The sequence below is a fragment of the Clarias gariepinus genome, chromosome 1 (genome assembly GCF_024256425.1).
Source record: "Clarias gariepinus isolate MV-2021 ecotype Netherlands chromosome 1, CGAR_prim_01v2, whole genome shotgun sequence".
NCBI lineage: Eukaryota > Metazoa > Chordata > Actinopteri > Siluriformes > Clariidae > Clarias > Clarias gariepinus.
The window spans coordinates 22,015,146-22,035,642 of NC_071100.1; the positions used below are offsets into that span (position 1 = coordinate 22,015,146).

A 20,497-nucleotide genomic window follows, 5' to 3' on the forward strand; every position below is an offset into this window, starting at 1 on the left:
AAGAGCTAAGGTATTATGTTAAACCTATTGGTGTATGCCTCTAGCCCACTGGATGCCTTGAGAAAAAGAAAGACGTTTGGACACAATACCACTGACATGAAGAGTAAGAGCTATGCAGTATGTGCATCTATTTCTTCATTATTCAAAATCATTATTTTGCAAGAATGAATTCGACTCTGTCTGTAGATGTGAAAGCCAGGGCTATGGATGAAACGATGGAGAGAATAAAGAAAGGGGTTGTACTGAAGCCAACCCAGAGACCTCCAAAGGTAAACTTTTTAAACTCAGATCCAAATTATTAAAAAAATATTCCTAAATATCATCTCCATCTTCTTCTTCTTTTTTACCTTACAGACTACAGTCATTTTTCAAACACACCATTTTAGATTTTGTAGATGTAAATGAACTGCCTCCAAACACCCCTGTGAAGTGCATTTTTCTAACTAATCAGAATTCAGGGACCTGAAGCATTATCTTATCAAGCATTATCTTATCAAGCATTATCTTATCCCACTTTTATGTACAGCTAGAAACCAAAATGGAAGAAAAGATGAAGAATAATAACCAGTTGAGAGTCTCAGAAAAAACAGTGACAGCACTGCAAGAAAAAGGTGAGATTAAATGTTTTGTGTTAACATTAGTTTAATTTGGTCAGACAACTTAGAAGGTAGAACAGATTAATGTTGCATGGCACGTAAAACTGCTTATGATTTTAATAATATCTACTCAGTTAAGCAACTTCAGGACATGTTGAAAATGGACAAAGAGAACCCTCTTATTAAATCTGGTCCATCAAATGAAGAGAATGTCACTCCAGCACAACTTTTTTCAACTCCTCCTCCTCCTCCACCATATCGTCCTCTGTTGCTCTCCACAAGTCTTATTGAGTAAAGTCAAATGGATAATTCTTACCATTATCATGACATGTAAAATATATTTAACAATCATTATACGGTACCTGAAAAAAGACCTAAGGTATTATGATAAAATTATTGGTGTATGCCTCTAGCCCGCTGGATACCTTGAGAAAAAGCAAGAAGCCTGGAAACAATACCACTGACTTAAAGAGTAAGAGCTATATGTCCATCTACTTCTCCATTATTAAAAATAAATTTTTACAAAAATGAATTTGACTTATTTCTGGTCTGTTATTTTGGTGTCACAGAACCTGCACGGTCTGTAGATGTGAAAGCCAGTGCAATGGATGAAATGATGGAGAGAATTAAGAAAGGGGTTGTACTGAAGCCAACCCAGAAACCTCCACAGGTAAACTTTTTTAAACTCGGATCTAAATTTTTTGGGAAAAAAATATTCTTTTATAACCTTCTTCTTCTTTTTCTTTGTATTATTATTTATCACAGACGGGCTCATAAAAGGTTTGTTTTTATTAAATAATAACTTTTACACTTACAAAAATACATACAGTATTTGTGTATGTCAGTGATCATTTTGGCAAGGCAAATTGCAAACAAGGTGCATAAAAAGTTTAGGGAGAAAAAAGAACACACCCTCTTTCAGGTTACTGATTGTGATGTATATAATTTTTCAGGATACATACTGTCTATACCAAAATACCAAACTTTTAATGTAATATATTGACTGACATTGAAAGTCTTAAAAACTTTTACTTTTAGTTTAAAGAATTAAGAGGAGATCTGCTGTTACTGAGGTGCAGAGAATATTGATAAAAAGTCTCGCCCTTTTGTACACTTTTGTAAATTCCGCAGAATTTATTTACTTATGCAATTCTGGACTGCGTTTTTCTTAGGCTGATAACTAATATGTCACCTGTGAATGAGAAAACACCTCATGTATAGTTAGATTTAATTTAGCTCTATAAATCTGAGTACACTGGTTTCTTAAAGGTCACATATTATGCTCCTTTGTTAAAAAAAAAAAAAAAGTTTTCCCATACATGTCTTCAAAATGTGTTTGTTAATTTCCTGCTAAAATACACACATTCTGACATTTGGTGTTCTTTCCCTTTCAGTCGTTTTTCAAACACCCCATTTTAGAGTCTGTAGCTTTAAATAAACTGCCTCCAAACACCCCTTTGCAGTGCATTTCTTTAGCTAACCAGAACGTAGGGACCTGAAGCATTATCTTATTGAGCATTTATCACTTTGTCCCAGGCTTTCAAATCTGCACTTCCAATGAACAAAATATGGGGAAAAATAAACTTCCTGGCCAAAAATAAATAAATAAAAAATCACACACACACACACACACACACACACACACACACACACACACACACACACTAAGATTTCTTTCAATCACCTTTATCTATAATTACAGCACAGCAGCCCCATCCCTTCACACTTATTTCCATAAAAAACTAAAAACAAGTGACTATATTATATTTATATATTTTTACTTTGTTAGATTAATTACTGATTTTTATAGTATATTTTTAAATGTAGAAACTTTTTTGAAGATGTGCTTGCTTTACAGAAGTAATTTGTATGTGTCTAAGACTTTTGCACAGTACTGTATATTTGCATGTTTTTGTAATTTACAGTAACCTGACTGCCGGATTTCTACTCAGGACACCATAAAAAAAAATAAAAAAAAGGACCCAAAAGGATGCCATCTTAGCAGATAATTGGTCAGAATGTAGAGGAGTCAGAGCTTTCAGTCCCAAAAGCTCAGGGTTCACTTTTTTAAAATTTAGTTAACCTTTAAAAACGAAAACAATTAAGTTATTTGCGTTTCTAACTCTTTTTATTTTAGTAAATCATTTGGTTGAAATTATTAATTCTTAAAATCAACTTTAGCTTTTAGAAACAATTAATTTTTTCCCACCTAAACTTTTCTTAGATTCTGGTTCGAAATGAAAGGTGCCCTTTATTAGCACAGCCAAGTTAGTCATAGTGTCAAGTGTTTTCAGTCTAAAAATTTCAGCAAAAAAATTAAAATTAAACTTTTAATAATTGCCTGTAAATAGGCATACGAAGTGCTGAAAAAGCACTGTAAGCTCGGCCGCGATCACTTGACTGCTGCTTAACTAGAAGATCAGGTTTAAAAATTTACCTTTTTTTCTTTTTTCGCATTGCAAAGGGGTATTTTAGCAAAGAAATGACAGAATTTTCTTTCATATTTATCTGGCTTCCACGTCATTCACTATTCGATACATTAATTAACAATTTGTTGACCATTAATAAGACTCGTTGTGAATGGTCGAATCCCAAGTATTTAAAAAAATATATTGATTCACAAAAGTACAAAAGAACAAGAGTGAGAGGGTTCGGGCGCACAGTGCAACGCCCAAGGATGATTTGAAAAAATCCAATTAGATCTTAGCCTTAAACCAAAAGCTTTTAAAAGATTTACGTGCCTACATTGACACTTGTTTGTCCGGCATCCACATGCTCAAATAGACAAACACAAATGAACGTAAAACAAATGTAATTTTTTTTAAAATAAATAAATTAGATTAGGAATTACAGCGGAATATTGTGATTAAATAACTTTATTTCATAATTAAAATAAATAGTTATGTTAAATAATTACATGTTAAAGTAGCATTCTTCTCTGTCTAACTTTAAGGGGGCAGCACTCCAGTGCCCCTTATTGACCGGCTGCCACAGAATAATTTACTGATGTAAAAATGTATTATCATTTTTAGAGGTTATGATAGCAAGTAATGGCCAGCTTCAGGTCATATTGCCAGGTTGCAAAAAAAATAAAAATAATAAAAACTCCTGAACAGAAAATTAAATATGCTGATTTGAATTTCAAATGAAAAATGGAAAAAAAAAATTATAATAGTGATTACAAAAAAAAAAAAAACTTCTATCACAGATGGTGCTAGATGTATTCTAAACCTGCTAATAACTGATACAGAATAAGAAGTCATAAAAAAAACAACCTTAAAAAATTATTAGTTAATTTCAAAATTTAACAGGTGACACTACATTTTTTAATATGCGCTTATGAGCACACCTTCATTCAGTGCACTTTACGGTAACAAGCAAAAGTTTTAGTTTATTTCAAAATTTATCAGAAGGTACTGTACATTTTTAAAAACACGCTTATGAGTGTACAATTGAAATCTACTTAACAAATCCACTCTTGCCCCTTAACTCCACATTGTCTATATGAAGAAATAAATACAACATTCAAACAAACGGTTTACTTAATTGACTTGGCTTGCAAAAATCGGATGTATAGAATTTTCTTTGTGATTTGAATAATATTGCTGTTTAAAAAGTTTTGTTGCTCTTATTTGACTAGGTTTTGAAATGCAGATTTTTGTGGTACTGTACCTACTTATTATTTGACTTGGCTTGCAAATATGGATTTTGAGTACCTATTTTGGTGTGTGATTTCCCTTTTTTGTGTATTCCACACTGTCGCAGGCACAGCTGGTAAAGAAATAAAACAGTATATTTTTGTATATATATTATGTTTTATGTCCTAACTAGATTTGTTTGCTTTTAAGAAAAAAGCAAGTCTGTGAGGTGCCATCAATCTTTTTCTGTTTGTCTATATGTTTTCTCTATGTGTGTGTTTTTAAAAGTCTCTAGTTAATTTGGGTATCAAGAAGATGGGGAGAAGTGCTTTTTTCCCTCTCCACATCATACTGTTATGCTTGCTAAAAAGTCATTTTATTCTTTAAGAGTTCTTTGTAGTCATTTAGCAAACATTAAAAATTATTTATATGTCTCTCTAGAAACTGTAAGGTGTCTGATTTCTATATGTGGATATGTCAAAAATTGTTAAAGGATTTTTTATATTTCAAACACTTTAGCCGTGGTGAGGCCTTAAACTTATGGCAAATAAAAGGAAACTGGAAGTGGCTAATAACTTTTGTGTACATTGTCTTTCCTCCACTTACGCTCAGTTTGTCTGCAGCGTCACCTAAAAGCATGAGCAGGATCATTCAGCTCTGGCTCTAAAGGGGTTGTGCTTGATTGGACAACAGAATTTAAAATAGCTGAGCAAATTGAGTAAGACTTCTCCGGACAAGATAGCAAACCATTGAATGCAAAGAGTTGTGTGTCCATAAAAGCAGGTGTAAAATCAATACCTTTGGAAGAAATGAAGGCTATGGTGCTTTTTTGTAGAGGAAAAAAAAAAATTAAAATACCATGAACACAATGGTCAGAAATACAAGTATCACTGATCTGTGAGAAATAACAAGGTTATGTGTCTGTGGTGTGACCATGCTGATGACTTGCTTCATGCACTGAACGAATAATGTCAAATTAATTCAGGAGAGATTTAAAATCTTTTCCTAGAGAATTAGCCAGGTAACAAACAAGAATGTTATATAAAAACGACATTATATACAGTATTATACTTTGGCATCGCATCAGCCAGAAACTGACTTCCTTTATGTGCCTGACAAGTATATTTCATACCCTAAAATTCTATAAATAAGTATATCATTACCTGAGAGCTACAGTTTGCATTTAATAATCATTTAACTTAAAACAACCCACAGACTCCTCAGAACTGTACTTGGTCTTCTCTATAAACTAAACTAATATGTTAAAGTAACTAACATACAGGTGGCAGAAAGTCTGAATCTATAGACATTTTCCATCATTTGGAAAATTGTTGTTCTGCTGCTCCTACCAAGGCATTGCCACAGTGAACTATATACAACTTGGCACAAGGATTATGCTGGATGCCTTCCTGACAGCATCCTCCCATTCTATTGCGGCTTCAGATGTACACAAAGAACTTTGTAGATCAGACGGGCACTAAGGATGCCCTACATCCAGTGGTTTGGCTTGGGAATTGGCATGGAAATGCCATTATTTACCTTATTTACCTTAAGAAGCCCACCACTGAGTTACCAATGACCTAGACATTTTTGTTATATGACATTTGATATTTTCTGCTCATAATTAAAAGTAGGGAATTGAGTAAAACCAGATTGAACACCACTCAGCCTTTTTTCCTTTGTTGTATTCTAAAGTCGAAAAATCAGCCCAGACATATTGTTGTGCTAAGGGAGGATATCATCTCTGCATGTAACAGCAAAAGCTCTTCCAACTTAACACACCCTGACATGCACTACTGTAAAACTAATGGCCATGGCTGAAATGAAAGAACATCAAGAGAGAAACTAAATCATCAAAGACAAATTATCATATGAGCATAAGGAAGCGTAAAAAAAAAAAAAAACTTCACATTAACTAATTATTCTTACTACTATATAGCAGTAATGGTTTATAATAACAGAAAAGCAATAAGAAATAAGTTCCCCACTGCTTTACAATCAAGACAGTATAACTAACCAGTTGTTTTGGTTAATCTACTGTGTGTGAATCAGTGACATATTTATTTTTTGAGCAGGTCCACTGGCCTGTGAAATAGTTTCTTTTATTCTTAATGTATACAATGTGTCTGTACAAGAGGGACTGATTGAGTGTGCATGCAGAAATACTCTTAAATGCTCTCAATCAAAGATTCCTTTCATGTCTGGTTAAAATTATACCTGGTATTTACGCATTTCTGAAAAGCTGCTATGTGGCTCGCTCCCACAGAAAAACTAATGTAGCACAGATTGCTGAAAAAGGTTAATGCTGGCTGTACTTTATGCCATTTACTGGAGACAGACAGAGTATCTGGTCAGTGGAAGTTGGGGTCGTCCTCACTCCTGACATGTGGTTCTGTGTTCTGGAGGATAGCTAAGTGTGTCTGGAAGTAGGACATCTCTATTACAGACAAGTGGTAATGCATTGAATGCCTACATGTGCCTTGTGTCATTACTGTTCAGTAAGTGATGTTGGATTCTTTCTGCATAGTTATGTGTCACTTTTCAGAAACCCGGGACAGATTGATTGCTATGCAGAGGACTTCCTTGTCAACAGATCTGAAAACAATGTCTCTGGTTTTCCGCAGTATGCAGCACAGATCAGCCGTTCTTCACAGCTTTTGGGCTGAGCATGTGGTGATTGTCTTGAAGTCACATCATCTATGCACTTGATGATGTAGCCAATCACTGATGCTATATACTCCTTCAAGTCAGTGTGGTCATGGTATATGGCAGCCTTTCAGGACATCTTTCAGTTTGTCTACATGGAACAGCCCTGATATGCTTAGAAGGCTCCTTCCTGCTCCAGAACTGGTATCACCTCGGCTGCCCGGACCACATTTTAGTCATGCTAATATCAGCATAAATAAAATGTGGCCCGTGCAGCTAAGGTGGGGGCAGGGTGTAGCCATGAACTATACCTGACAGCCAAAAACTTCAGCGTTGAACAGTAAATTACAACAAGAGAAACAGTAGACCACAACAACATTGCTGCACCATTTACTGTTTGTGTAAACACACAGGCTGTAATGTGTAGTTAGCCCAGCTAGATGAATGGCCTACTAAAAAAGCATTCCCTGATTTCATGCTGAGTAGTTAACTGCTGTGTGAAGTCTAACTGTAGTCAAGTTTTTAGTTGAAGAAACAACCATTAAAGAGAAGAATGGATGGAAAGGCCTGCTAGACAATTACCTTTGTTATTTTGCCGCATATTGTAAATGTTAGATCAGGGACTTAGCATAACAAAGATGCTTACGATACACATCAGTCAGATAAATAATGATTTTATCATTTTTATAGACCAAATTATTTATTTTACACATAAAAAACTTGGCTCCCGTTTATCTACTGGCTTCACTACTTTTAGTAGTGCAAGTCAAATTAGCACACTCATTCCCCATATTTATGCTTTGGCTTGAGTACTAAAAAGCAAATTTTCATTCATTTTTAAACACCAAGGTGAGTTAAAGTAATATGGCAGCTCTGTGTAACGCGCTTGAGTGTGTTTCCCATGGGAGCCGAAGGTTGCATAACGCATTTGTTAAAACTTCTTTGAAGGATGTATTATTTTTCATTAGAGTTCAGCAGTCAGTAAATGAGGGCATTTTCTCTATTTCTTACACACCTTTTATTATTAGGGCTAAAATGATGCACCGTTGATTATGGATCGTGTCAGTGTTTCGATTTATTCCCAATTATTAAGGTGCATTGGGAAAATATTTTATCCCCAAAAGCCCAAACCTGATCACCAGAAGTGTACAAATTCTTTAAATAAAGACAAAACAAAACGGTGGAATTTACTGCAGGAAGTTTTGTCTGATTGTTGCGTATCATCAGGGCCTGGAAGTTTTCACTGTGACAAAAATGCAACAGAACGCTTCCATGAGCAAATGATAGCAGTCAGTACATTTAGGCATTTGGCAGACGCTCTTATCCAGAGCGACTTACATTACTATCTCATTACACATCTGAGCAGTTGAGGGTTAAGGGCCTTGCTCAAGGGCCCAACAGTGGCAACTTGGTGGTTGTGGGGTTTGAACCTGGGATCTTCCGAACCGTAGTCCAACGCCTTAACCACTGAGCTACCCCTGACCAGTAACCTGACCAGTTGTCCTACAGTCAGTAGGACAACACTGACTTCCAGAGGGTTGGCAAGCTGTAAGCACTCTGTTTATGCTACATCAACCTAAATTATTATTATTTTAAATGCTACATCGACTTATAAAGAAGTAACTTTGCAGCACTGACGTCACTTCCGCTGTGCGTTCCCATGGTAACATGAGCACCTCAGATACCTGCCGCTGATGCTGTGAAAATATTTATTGAAACAAAAACTATAAAACGTACGGCTGAAATGTGTGTAACATGTAAATAAATTATTTGATCTTATTTTTTTTTTTTACAGATTACTAGTCTATATCCTATTCCGGATTTCTTGATTAAATTAAAACTAAGTTATCGTGTCCTATTAATATGATGTTGTCCTCGATAGTAATGATTTAAAAAAAAAAAAAAACTTTTTCGAGCTCCATTTTTTTTCACGCTCCAGCGAGACGCAATGATTTATGGGAAAATTTTCATCCCCTTTTCCGGTGAAGTGAAGCTCCGTTGTTCAGTTGTTTCCTGAAGTACACTAGGGCTCCTCCGTAGTGCCGGGCTGATAAAGCCTCAAACACAGCGGCCTCTAGGGGTGAGCGGAGGTTATAACAGGTAACTCGTTGTATTACTGTCAATCTGATCTGTGAACAGTTAGGATAAGCAGCACTTGTCTTTGTCCTTACTTTCTGATAATAATCATTACTGACATAAATGCTTTAATGAACATATAACTTCAAACAATATTGTACATATGATATAAAATACACCGAAAAGTGAAATAAATATTGGGAATGTTTCTATGCCAATCATTTTCAAAGTAAATAGGGAGACACAATAACTCATTTAAAGGTAGGAAATGCATTTTTTTATTTTATTTTATTGCGGATAGTGTAAGCAGCGACACTGATCTGTCGTACTGAGCTCAGAGTTGGGGAAACCATCCCAAGTTTACAAACAGGAATTTCGTGGTAAGAGAGCTTTTTTTTTTTTTAAGCAATTTTCTAGCTTGAGGCCAAAAATTCTTCAATAGCCTTGACCCATCAGTGCATGGACTCCACTAGCCCTCTGAAGGAGTGCTGTGGTATCACAAGGCACCAACACATTGGCAGCAGATCCTTAAGTTACAAGATGGAGCCTCCATGGATCAGACTTGTTTATCCAGCACATCTCACCAGTCCTTGAGCAGATTGAGATCTGGGGAATTTGGAGGTTAAGTCAACATTCTGAACCCCTTTGTCATGTTCCTCAAACCATCTCCTGGTGAAAGAGGACACTGCTGTCAGAGAATACTGTTGCCATGTTGGGGTATACTTAGTCTGCAACAATGTTTATACAGGTGGTAAATGTCAAGTAACAATCACATGAATGTCGTGACCTCAAAGCATCACAATGCCCCCGTGTATCCTGGTGCAATCTTTTCCCCAGGTAAATGACCCACATGCACTCAGCCATGTGATGTAAAAGAAAACATGATTCATCAGACCAGGCCACCTTCTTCCACTGATCCACGGTCCAGTTTATTTTGTGTACATTGTAACACTTTCGATGATGGATACGGATCAGCATGGGCACCCTGACTAGTCAGCGGCTATACAGCAAGCTGCAATCCAGTGTGTATGCTGACAACTGCCAGCATTTACTTATTTAGCAATTTGTAGCTCTTTTATGGACAGTAACCCATGAACATTAATCAATCTCGGGTGCCAATGATCCAGTAGCTGGTTCACCGGCTGTACGTCACTGGACCACTTTTAGTAAGTACTAAAACATACTTACTTTTTGTAAGTCGCTCTGGATAAGAGTGTCTGCCAAATGCCTAAATGTAAATACTAACCACTGCCTACCAGGAACACCTCCAAAAGACCTGCTGTTTTGTAAACGCTCTGGCCAAGTCTACTAATCACCTACAGCATGGGTGAAAAGTAGGCAATAAAAACTCATAATAAAGTCCATAATTCTAATACAATTGTATTTAAACAAATTGTACATTTACTTTATTACATAGGAAAATGAAAGCAAATCTTTAAATTAAACCGGTGGCGTCCAGTTTCCTCAAATGGCCGGGATGGAATATTCTGAAGTAAATCGTTTGGGATATTGCTGAGAACTTCCTGAATCCATGCCTCCAAGTCCTGCAATGTGTCCTCCAGCATTTTCCAGGACGTTGGCTGGGACGACAGACTCCCAAGAAGTCCAGATCTCATCCCATGTGATTTTTTCCCCCTGTGGAGCTACGCAAAGGAGGAGGTGTACAGGACAAAGCCTCGCACACTGCAGGACTTGAAAGTCCAATTTGTTTCAGTAAATTTGTATTAGAAAATACAGACTTTACTACCTTGTTTTTACTGCTTCCAACAAAACTACTTCAAGTCTACTCTATCCAAACCCTTGATTTGTGACAGTATAAAGAGAAAAACAAATGTTATTCATGTCACCGGTTAGTGGTTTTAATGTTAAGACTGATTGATGTACATTGCAGCACATCTGTGTTGGAGCGGTTTATCACTTCAGTCTTTTCAACAAAACCAAAAATCTGGTATACCAATAATCAAAGGCACATAAAAATTACAAAATGTTATTTTAAAACAACAACAACAAAAAAAAACACCCAAATTATTCAGGTCCAGATGTTAAAATCAGTGAACACACATTCATGTCCAGACATGGATCGATTTATTTCTTACCTTATTCTGGATGACTGAAAAACAAACATTGTCCAGAACTTCCAAAAAAAAAACAAACAAAAAAAAAAACCAGCAAACAACCTGTGTTTATTCTTTTTTTTTTTTGCAAATATATATATTTTTTGTATTCTCACATTGAAACAGATGGACAAGTATTTGTTTTGGAACATGGCGTGTAAGGCCAAACACACAGGTGTCATTCAAAGAAGCTAAAAGCATCCGAGAGCAACGACGCCACCTCTATTCTAACCCATCTTCAACAATCAGGTCATGATAATTAAGGACTGTATTACAAACCACAGAACAAAAACAAAACATACAGAAAGAAGGTCCCTGACTTTTGGCAAAACAGGAACAGGAAGTGAGCTTAGCAAAACAAAAAGGTCCACCTCACTCTGCTTTAACACTCCTTTACCATCATCAAGACAGTTGCTTAGTCTGTTATTTTGGCCCAGATTGTGTGTGTGTGTGTGTGTGTGGGATCAAAGGCATGATTTGTCTCTTAATATTGCCTTCTTAAAAAGACCACATAATGGATTTGTGTGTATGTAGGTGTGTGTGTGTGTGTGTGTGTGTGTGTGTGTGTACATGTGTGTATGTACGTGTGTGTGTTTTCCAGTTCCTCAGGATGCATTAGTGATGGGTTTGTATTTTTTGAGGCGGGTCCACTGGCCTGTGGAGTAGTTCATCTCAAACACTGTGTCCACCAGCATGGTGGTGCTGCCTGTACCGTCCGCCTTGGCGAGGTTCTCTGTGTGCTCACTCAGCTTGATCTGGATGATGTCGCCCTGCTCCGGGCACGGGTTCTCTGTAACAGTGAGAAGGAGACAGGTCTTGAAGTCTGCACAACAAGCTCACAGGACAGACAGACAGACACCACTCCTACACTATTACCACTACACTTAGTTTCTTTTCATTTTAATGCACAACAGGTCTGTAGAGCAGAGACTGAGTTTCTATCGTTGTTAATATTGTGAGGTTGTCTATGACGAGATGAGGTTATAGCTTGTCTACACTTCGAGATAAAACTTCCTGAAATAGAAAAGCATTCAGGACCAAATTCTTCGTTTGCTTTCACTTTAGTGTCATTCTAAATGTAATTGTAGACTGGTTTAAAAACAAACAAAACAAAAACTCCAAATGGAAAACTGCATTCTGGTCATGGTTTTGTTTAGATGCTGGTGTACTTACTTTTTCATTTCAATCAAAGGGACACGATTGGTTGAGCAATGGAGAAAAGCCTCAAAGATGGGTGGAATAAGATTAAGATTTGTCACATGTACCTTACAACACAGTGTTATGATTTCGATATATCCCAGTTAGGAGTCAGGATCAGCCAGGATACAGCGCCCCCTGGAGCAGATCAGGGTTAAGGGCCTTGCTCAAAGCCTCAACAGTGGCAGCCAATCCATAACTCAGAGCCTTAACTGTTTGAGCCCCAACTGCTTCATGTAAACTGACGAGAATAAGTTAGGGAGAAATCCCCATTCTCCCCCCCCCCCCCACCACACACACACACACACACACACACACACACACACACTTTTTTAAGTTCCAGACTACAAAGTTCATTAATTAAAACCTAGCACATTTTACTAGAACCAAAAGGACATAAATAAAGACAGCTCACATGACTACAGAAATAATTCATTTTCGCTCACCTAATATAAAAGAACAGAAACAAAAAGAATTGGTGAGATTCTTTTCTTTTTTGTCCTTTTATATTAAGTGATCTATAATTGACAGGACACATTGTGTCCTCAGGGTACACACATATACAGGTATATATACACACACAGAGTCACATACTATGGGCAATTTAGGGACGCCAATGTTTGCATGTCTTTAGACTTTGCGAGGAAACCAGAGCACCTGGAGAAAGCCCACCGAGCAGAGGCAGAACATGCACACAGATGCGGAAATCATCCTGGAACCCAGAGGTGCAAGGAGACAGTGCTAACCACTATGACCACTATGCCGCCATCAGCATACTAAACCTTTTAGTTTATTTTGGACAAAGTATAGGAAAATATAGCATATGTTAAATAGTGTTGATTATTATTCATTGTTATTTAAATTTGTAGTGTTTACAGCAGTTTATCGATGGCTACAATGCGTGTGCAACACTACATTACATTCCGAGCTCTGTTGCTGTTGTTTTGGATCATCACTATTCTGTACCGTTCATCTCTCAAGTGAACTGAGCGTCTATTTGAGCATTTTTTAAAAAGACAATCAATGTGACATGTATGCATGTATGTGTGCATATTCCCATGACACATATAAAAGCTGCTGAAAGTATACATAAGCAGTGTGCATGTTCCTGCTCACGGTACCTCTCGATCCTGCCATGAAGCCCAGGATAAGAGCTTTCTCGGGTCGGGTAACTTTGTTTGCGGTCTTAAACATCTCCTGTGCGGCGTACATCTGTTCTCTCTGTAGGAATAGAATAAAATAAAAAAGGTAAATAAAGACAATCAAGCTCTAAAACTCTGAGAATGAGAGAGCAGAGCAGTATGCTGTCCTTACCGTGAGTGACAGGTTCTTTTTGGGCTGTGGTTGCTGGGGAGCTGGCGTGGGCGTGGCCTGAGCTGCTGTAGTGGATGGAGGCGTGGCTGTCTCCGGTTGTGTTGCAGTGGCGGCGGCGGGCGGGGCGTTGTTGTGGGGTGTGCTGGTGGGCGTGGTGGGGGAGGTGGGGGTGGTGGGACTGGCGGTGCTGGCGTTGTACATTGGCGCTCTCTGTTTAAACTGACCCGTGAGTGCGGAGGCTGTGGCGCCGCTCGCCGTCGTTTCCTCTGGCTGCCGGTTTGGAGCGCCTGTGCTGGCTGATGAAAAGCACAAACAGAAGAGCTGCAATGTCAATTATTTATTCGTTATGCCAATGCAATTTAAATTGAGTTACAATGTTAAAGAACATTGATTGCATTAGTTTGCCCCGATGCCGTTTGTAGTTATTTTTGACACCGATATACAGTGCTGTGCAAAAGTCTTGATCCCCCTCATTTCCACACATTTTGTTCTTTGAGTCGGACTTTCTGGAATTATAGTCTAGTATTGAGAAATACTTCTCCAGGTAAGTTTTTGTCTATCATTTTTAGTCCAATCCCTATATCTGATTGAATTTAGAGTAATGTTTTTGTTTATTAAGCCAAACAGAGACTTATAAATCATTCATGCATAAAACCCATCTAACTTAATGCATAAATCAGTGAGTAACAGGTGCAGATGACAGATGATACTGTTGATGCTGAATGCTCAATAGATGGAACAGATAAGAGGGGAAATGAGATTGCTGCAGAGGTTAATACAAAAACAAATTGTTTAAAACTGAATCATTGGGTACTTTGCAGTCTGTCAAAAATATCTCTTTAATGTAAGTGCTGTGTGTGTATATATATATATATACATATATTAGTATATATTTAGAATTTTTTATTTTACTAAGATTTTATTTTAAAATGTGTTTTTTTTTTTTTAACTAAAATGTCAATCTTTTGTGCAAAGTTCTATGGAGGGAAAAAAAATGGTGACTGTGTTGTGTCTCACCCTGCTGTGTCTCTGAGCTGGGAATGTAAGAGGAGGAGGGCACCATGCTGGGCGTCGCTGGGAGGTAGCTGGTCGACGGCAGCGCACTCTCGTTGTTCAGTGCCCCCAATTTCTAAATAATAAATCAGCAGTTTTATTTGTTCATAATAATCACGGCACAAGCCTTATGACTGAATAAGAAGAATGCGGTCTGTAAAAGAACTTAATGCATGCACTGTAGACACTGTATCACACGACAATTACCATCGTGTTCAGCTCATATATTACACACCTGTGTAGATACCAAACCGGCGGCGTAGTCGGGGGTTGCGTTCTCCACCACCGCCTCCTCTTTAGCTGCCTTCTCTCCCGCTTCAGTGTCTGAGAGAGGAAGAGGAAGTGGTTTAACACCAATCTAACAGGTGCCCATCACAGTAAAGTGCTTGAAGCACTACAACTCTGACTTACCCAGTGTCTTTCTTCTCCTCTTAGCTTCTCTGCCTGCTCCGACCATATCCAACTCTGAAATGTCTAATAACTAGGAGAAGGAAATTATAGACATGCATTCCTCTGGATGATCAGTAACATGTGTAGAGAAGAGAATACACAAACAGTTATATGATGAATATGTATTGAGCGTGTGGTGCAGAGTTACCTTGACCCCTCTCTCTTTGCGCAGCGGTGTGCGTGCAGGGGTGATGGGCGTCCTGTTACTGGAAGGGAACATGCTGGGGGCAGTGGGGCTGCGGAACGGGGCTTTGGGGATCCCCTTCAGTGGTGCTAATGTGGAAGGTGAAGAAGAGAATAGATATAGTTTACTCTGTGTGCGACAGACTCTAGTGTATAAATAAGAGAAGAAATAAGCAGAAAGGGTGGCAATTTCACCCAAACTCACTTGTAGTGTCAATCTTCTTAACGAGACCCCGTCCTTTAGCGTGGAAAGGCACCCCGGCTGTTTTCTTTAACTGCTGTGCCGTTTCTGTGGCTGCAGAATGAACACACACGCGCACACAAATACATATACTAAATTAAACTATTACCACATATCAGACTAAATGAAGCCATTACTCTGATGAGTGCACACACACACACACACACACACACTTACACTTCTGGAGGAGCTCAGCTCTCAGTGTAGCGCTCTTGGGTTTCCTCTTCAGCTGGAAGTGTTTGATGGGAGGTGTGAGAGGACCCACCAGAGTGGTCAGAGCGCTCTTATTCAGATACTGACACTCGAGAGGCAGCATGGCCGACGCCTCGCACTCGCTCACTGAAAGGTGAAAATGAAAATAAAGACTACTATCTAGAAAACTGCCTCAGGTCATTTTCAGGACTACAAAAGTAGTCACGCAGTTGAGATGATCGTCCTGCTTTAGTTCTGCACCGAACGATAAGAAAGGGAGTCTTGGAGCCGTCGTGTAAACTTCAAACATAACTCATCCAACAGTTTCCTCACACTTTGTGATGTGATTTCAAACACAGTATCACAGAATGTATTTTATAAAAATTGGATAAAGACCGTACAAAAATAGACATAAGTGGCAGCCATCTTGAAACGGAAATCTGAGAAAATCTGAGATTCAAATGGAAAACAAACCAACATCTTCTGACCTCTTAAAAGGTTTTTTAAAATGAAATTATGCGTTGCTAAGCTAAATTGCATCTCGTTAAGAAATGCTAAATTGATAGCAAAACTGTCTATGTTTAACCTTGATCATGTTTCATCTTTGCAAGAACCGTAGCAATAATGTGTATTCTCAGTGGAATAAATAAACACTGCGATCAACGGAAAAGACGTCATAACCTTTCATGTCATGAACATGAACAGGACCATGTGCTGACCTTTTTCTCTCAGCTCTCCCAGGATGTCCTGCACATTGGGGTTCTGCTCCTCCAGGTCCAAGTTGAGAGAACCCGTCTCAGGAAATGACTTCAGGATGTCCGCTACCATTAGCACCCAGGGCTCAGAGTCCACTGTGGCCAACTGGATGATTTCTGACAGAGCGTCTTTCATCTGAGCAAAGATAAACAGATCAGAAACCAGGATTAAACATGATTCTCTGTTTGTAATGTACATGATGATAAATTAACAAGGGTCAGGCTGTAGACCACAAGTCATGGTTATTAGGTCACGTTATCTCATATTTCCAACTTGGCCGTAAGCAACTTAAAACTTACCAAACAGTTCTGTTAACATTACCGGGCGTCATACATGTGGCATTACTTTCAACTGTAAATGCTGCTCATGTACAAAACAAAATGTACACACAATATAGGACAGTATAGCCATCATCTCTTGACTGGAGTCTTTACAAGATTATGCAAGTAAAGCTGAAAAGTATTAGATGCAGTGATGGAACAGTAAAACATGCAAACACCACACATACAGACCTGTAGTGGGAATTGAACCCTCGACCCTGGAGGTGCGAGGTCACAGTGAAAACCACTACACCACATTCAAACAAAACAGCTTTTAGTTTTGTAACTCTGGGTGATTTAAAGTTTGAGTAAAACCATCCCACAAAGTTTAGCTACTTTTGCTTCCTCCATAAACAGACTGAAATATTGATTTCTCTTGCCTGTGGCTGCTACTACAGTGAACGACTGATCATGCTATGTTAACCACTACACTACTGCCCTGTCACTTTCAGTTTCTATTGCACTACTTCATGATGCATCGTTGCATCATCTGTAATTTAGGTTTATCGTTGCACGACTGTATATTCCTCCGCATTTATTCTGTATCATACAGACATTCATACATGTATACATGTTTATTGTGTTGAGCAAGTTATCCAGTTGTTACGTCTTATCCACTGCACAACGTTTAAACAGTTATAAATATAAACAAACCATATCCTTATTACCTCTTGTACATTAATCACCCTCATTTTTCACATTGTAATTTATTGTAAATAAGACACTTATGCACTTTTGCTTCGATGCTCACAGCTTTTAATTGGCCATGTACCTGTACTTTGAACAACGGCAAAGTGGAATCTAATCTAATCCAATCCTGAAGTTGAAAACTAGTATGACTGACAAATCCACATCTTTCCAGTCATCTAATCCAGTCTGATCACACGCACCTTCTCAATCACAGTGAAATGGTTTGAAAATATCAGTGTAAACAGAGTGATCAGATCTCCAGTGAACAGAACTCGCAGTCTCGGTTAGACAGAAATCAGCATCGCTTTCTCACACACTCTTGCTCTCATTTCCACAATAATCGGGTGTACAGCACTAACCTCAAACCTTACACAGATTAAGATTTTTTTTATCCAGTGGTCTGAGAATGGTAAAATGTTATTAATAAAGCCTCGAAGGTGTAATTCCACATGTGAAGTCTGAGTATTTCTGTAAGTTGTGAAATTAATAAAAACATATGATGATAAAGGGGGCGTGGCCAACAAAGGAGAGAAATCACAGTGATAAATGTACTCTGGGAATGAGTTCAGGGGAAAATATCAATGAGTTTTAAAGTAATTTTATTATTGACACTCATAAGAGCTAAAACACGATGTAGTGAGAAGTGTGAAGAGTTTCCCAGGTGCAGTGTAGAAAGTGTGTAAGTGTGTGTGTGTGTGTGTGTGCAGTGTCAGACTCAGTGAAGCGTGGAGTTTCTGTTTCACTAACTAAACTAACTTACTACGAGTTAATCATTAACTATTCCAAATGTTTAAAAACTGCACGGATAAACTATTTCACGTCACACGCAGCACTGCTGACTTTAAACGCTGTGAAATCCACTCGTTTAGCTGCGTTAGCCTGTTAGCCTCCAACACTGACAAGAAACTCTGCTTTTTATTTTCTTATTACTTTGCTCCGTCTTAGTCAACGCACAAAAACATTTATTTACATTTGTTTCCTGAACTGCACTGATCCTTACAGCACCCTCAGTGACTATTTTACATCATTTAATATTTTGTTTGGAAACTAAAAAGCAACTCTTGCACCTGGCTAATCCTGCTATCACGCGACCATGTCCCAAACGCATCGTTATCCCCTACTTCGCGTACACTACTCAGGCACAACGTGACCATTCCTCGCACCCTAGGTAGTGCACTAGAACATGACGCGCTCAGGCGTTTGGGATTGCGCCGCAGTATAACCTCAGCCCCACCTCGTCCACAGTCCTGCGCGGGAGATGCAGCATGCCGAGCAGCAGCTTCAGCTTGACCGGCGGGGAGAGATTAGAGAAACACAGGCGGATGTTGTCGATGACCGACACGGTGAGCAGAGAACCGATGCTTGAAGGCGTCCACAGCTCGTCCGTCGAGCCCAGCTTGTTATGAAGCCACAGGCCGGTGTCGCTGTCCCTCATCGACGCCATCTTGGAAAAAGGCGAATAATCGGTTCCGGCATTTTAACGGACTACCTAAAAACACACGCGCGCGCACAAGGACACGCGCACCCACACACAGCCAGGACCCCGCAATAACAAACACACACACACACACACACTAAACAACAACCAACACTGTTTGTCTTATGTCTTTTAATAAACTAAAGTTGTTTCCACTCTGTGTTGTATTGCAAATATAATATCATATTTTTCTGTGTCTACAGAAAATACAAAAAGTATTATGTGAATCGTTTTTATCCATAACATGACCCACGTGCCACTGCAGAAACTCTGACTTAAGATTTATTTATACAATACAGTGCACACCCTTACCCTAATAGTTTAAGTTAATTTAATATCAAAATGAAAGAGTATTATGTGTTCCTTCGTTATCACATGCTGCAACTTCAATTTATTTATCATACAGCTCTATCCTGTATACAGGGTCACAGTGGCCTGGAGCCTATCCCAGGAGATTTTAGGTACGAGGCTGGGGACACCCTGGACAGGATTACCGTACATTGCATAACACACACACACACACACACATGAAATTTGGGAATGCCAACTAACCTAATCCGCATGTTTTTTGAACTGGGGAGAACATGCACACAGACCTGAGGTGGGAATTGAACACACAACCCTGGACGTGAAAGGCAATAGTGCGAACCATCAAGCAATCATCCTGCAACAATGGTTAAATAAATTGTGCTGAGAGAACATGCTTGAGTTATAACACAGTCTACTAAATCTCACTGTCATGCCTACACTTTTCAAACGCCATAGCACTTTTAGGATCCCTAAGGGCGTTTTCTCACTGGGGTCCAAGTCACTCAGGGATCTTGGAATCATCCTTATTTACCCCCTTACACTCTTATGTATGTTTTTTTTTTCTTTCCAAAAACAGATTCTCAACGTGTTTTGTTTGTCTTATAACACTTACTGTTTTAAATATATTATTTGTTTATTTACATAGGCTTTTTTTTATTTAGAACATCTTTTTTTATCCATTTCTAATTGCATTTAAGGTAAAGAAATGCATGTGAAACAGCAATCCATATGTCAGCTGCTGTAAACACTTGCTGCCTTACCTTCTTTTAAAATGCAAATTTGTTTCTTTTTTTAATGTAGCTTATTACCATGACACAACTAAAGTTGAAATATTTAAGGAAAAATCTTCGGCTGCTGGCTGTTAAACAAAGAAAGGCTGGATGATAGTGGGTTGTGACACAGTGGCGTAGTGGTTATCACTGTGGCTTCGGGTCTGTGTGTGCTCGGTGGGTTTCCTCCGGGTTCTCCAGTTTCCTCCCACAGTCCAAAGACATGCAGATTAGGCTAATTGGTGTCCCAAAATTGCCTGTAGTGTGTGTGTGTGTGTGTGTGTGTGAGAGAGAGAGAGAGAGATGGAGTGATTGGCACCCTGTCGCTCCAGGTCTCCCACTACCCTGTATACAGGATAAGCAGTATAGAAGATGAATAAATGAATAAATGATTATAGAAGCTCTATGAATGTTTTTATAAACGTCTCCTTCCAGAAAACCTCACCATATCAGGTAACAATATACATTTCTTTAA

The 20,497-nt window shown here is 38.5% G+C and overlaps 2 protein-coding genes across 2 annotated transcripts in view; one reads left to right on the top strand and one right to left on the bottom strand.

Annotated features, from left to right (window-relative positions):
- LOC128535241 (shootin-1-like) overlaps positions 1-3,663 on the top strand; it is a 48,073-nt gene extending 44,410 nt beyond the window's left edge. The window contains exons 4-10 of the mRNA XM_053509164.1: positions 45-103; positions 187-269; positions 527-611; positions 731-887; positions 1,010-1,068; positions 1,166-1,266; positions 2,522-3,663. Of these exons, the coding sequence (XP_053365139.1) occupies positions 45-103; positions 187-269; positions 527-611; positions 731-887; positions 1,010-1,068; positions 1,166-1,266; positions 2,522-2,524 (547 nt within the window). The 3' untranslated portion in view covers positions 2,525-3,663. The remainder of the gene's footprint in view (positions 1-44; positions 104-186; positions 270-526; positions 612-730; positions 888-1,009; positions 1,069-1,165; positions 1,267-2,521) is intronic.
- Positions 3,664-11,119: 7,456 nt separating this feature from the next.
- nelfa (negative elongation factor complex member A) lies at positions 11,120-18,925 on the bottom strand. The gene is made up of 11 exons (XM_053509153.1): positions 18,701-18,925; positions 16,420-16,591; positions 15,686-15,847; positions 15,473-15,562; positions 15,233-15,357; positions 15,046-15,115; positions 14,870-14,958; positions 14,599-14,710; positions 13,582-13,877; positions 13,389-13,488; positions 11,120-11,860 (listed from the first exon to the last, which is right to left on the bottom strand). Exons 1-11 carry the CDS (start codon positions 18,908-18,910, stop codon positions 11,676-11,678), a joined length of 1,611 nt encoding a protein of 536 aa, XP_053365128.1. The 5' UTR covers positions 18,911-18,925; the 3' UTR covers positions 11,120-11,675.
- Positions 18,926-20,497: the final 1,572 nt, after the last annotated feature.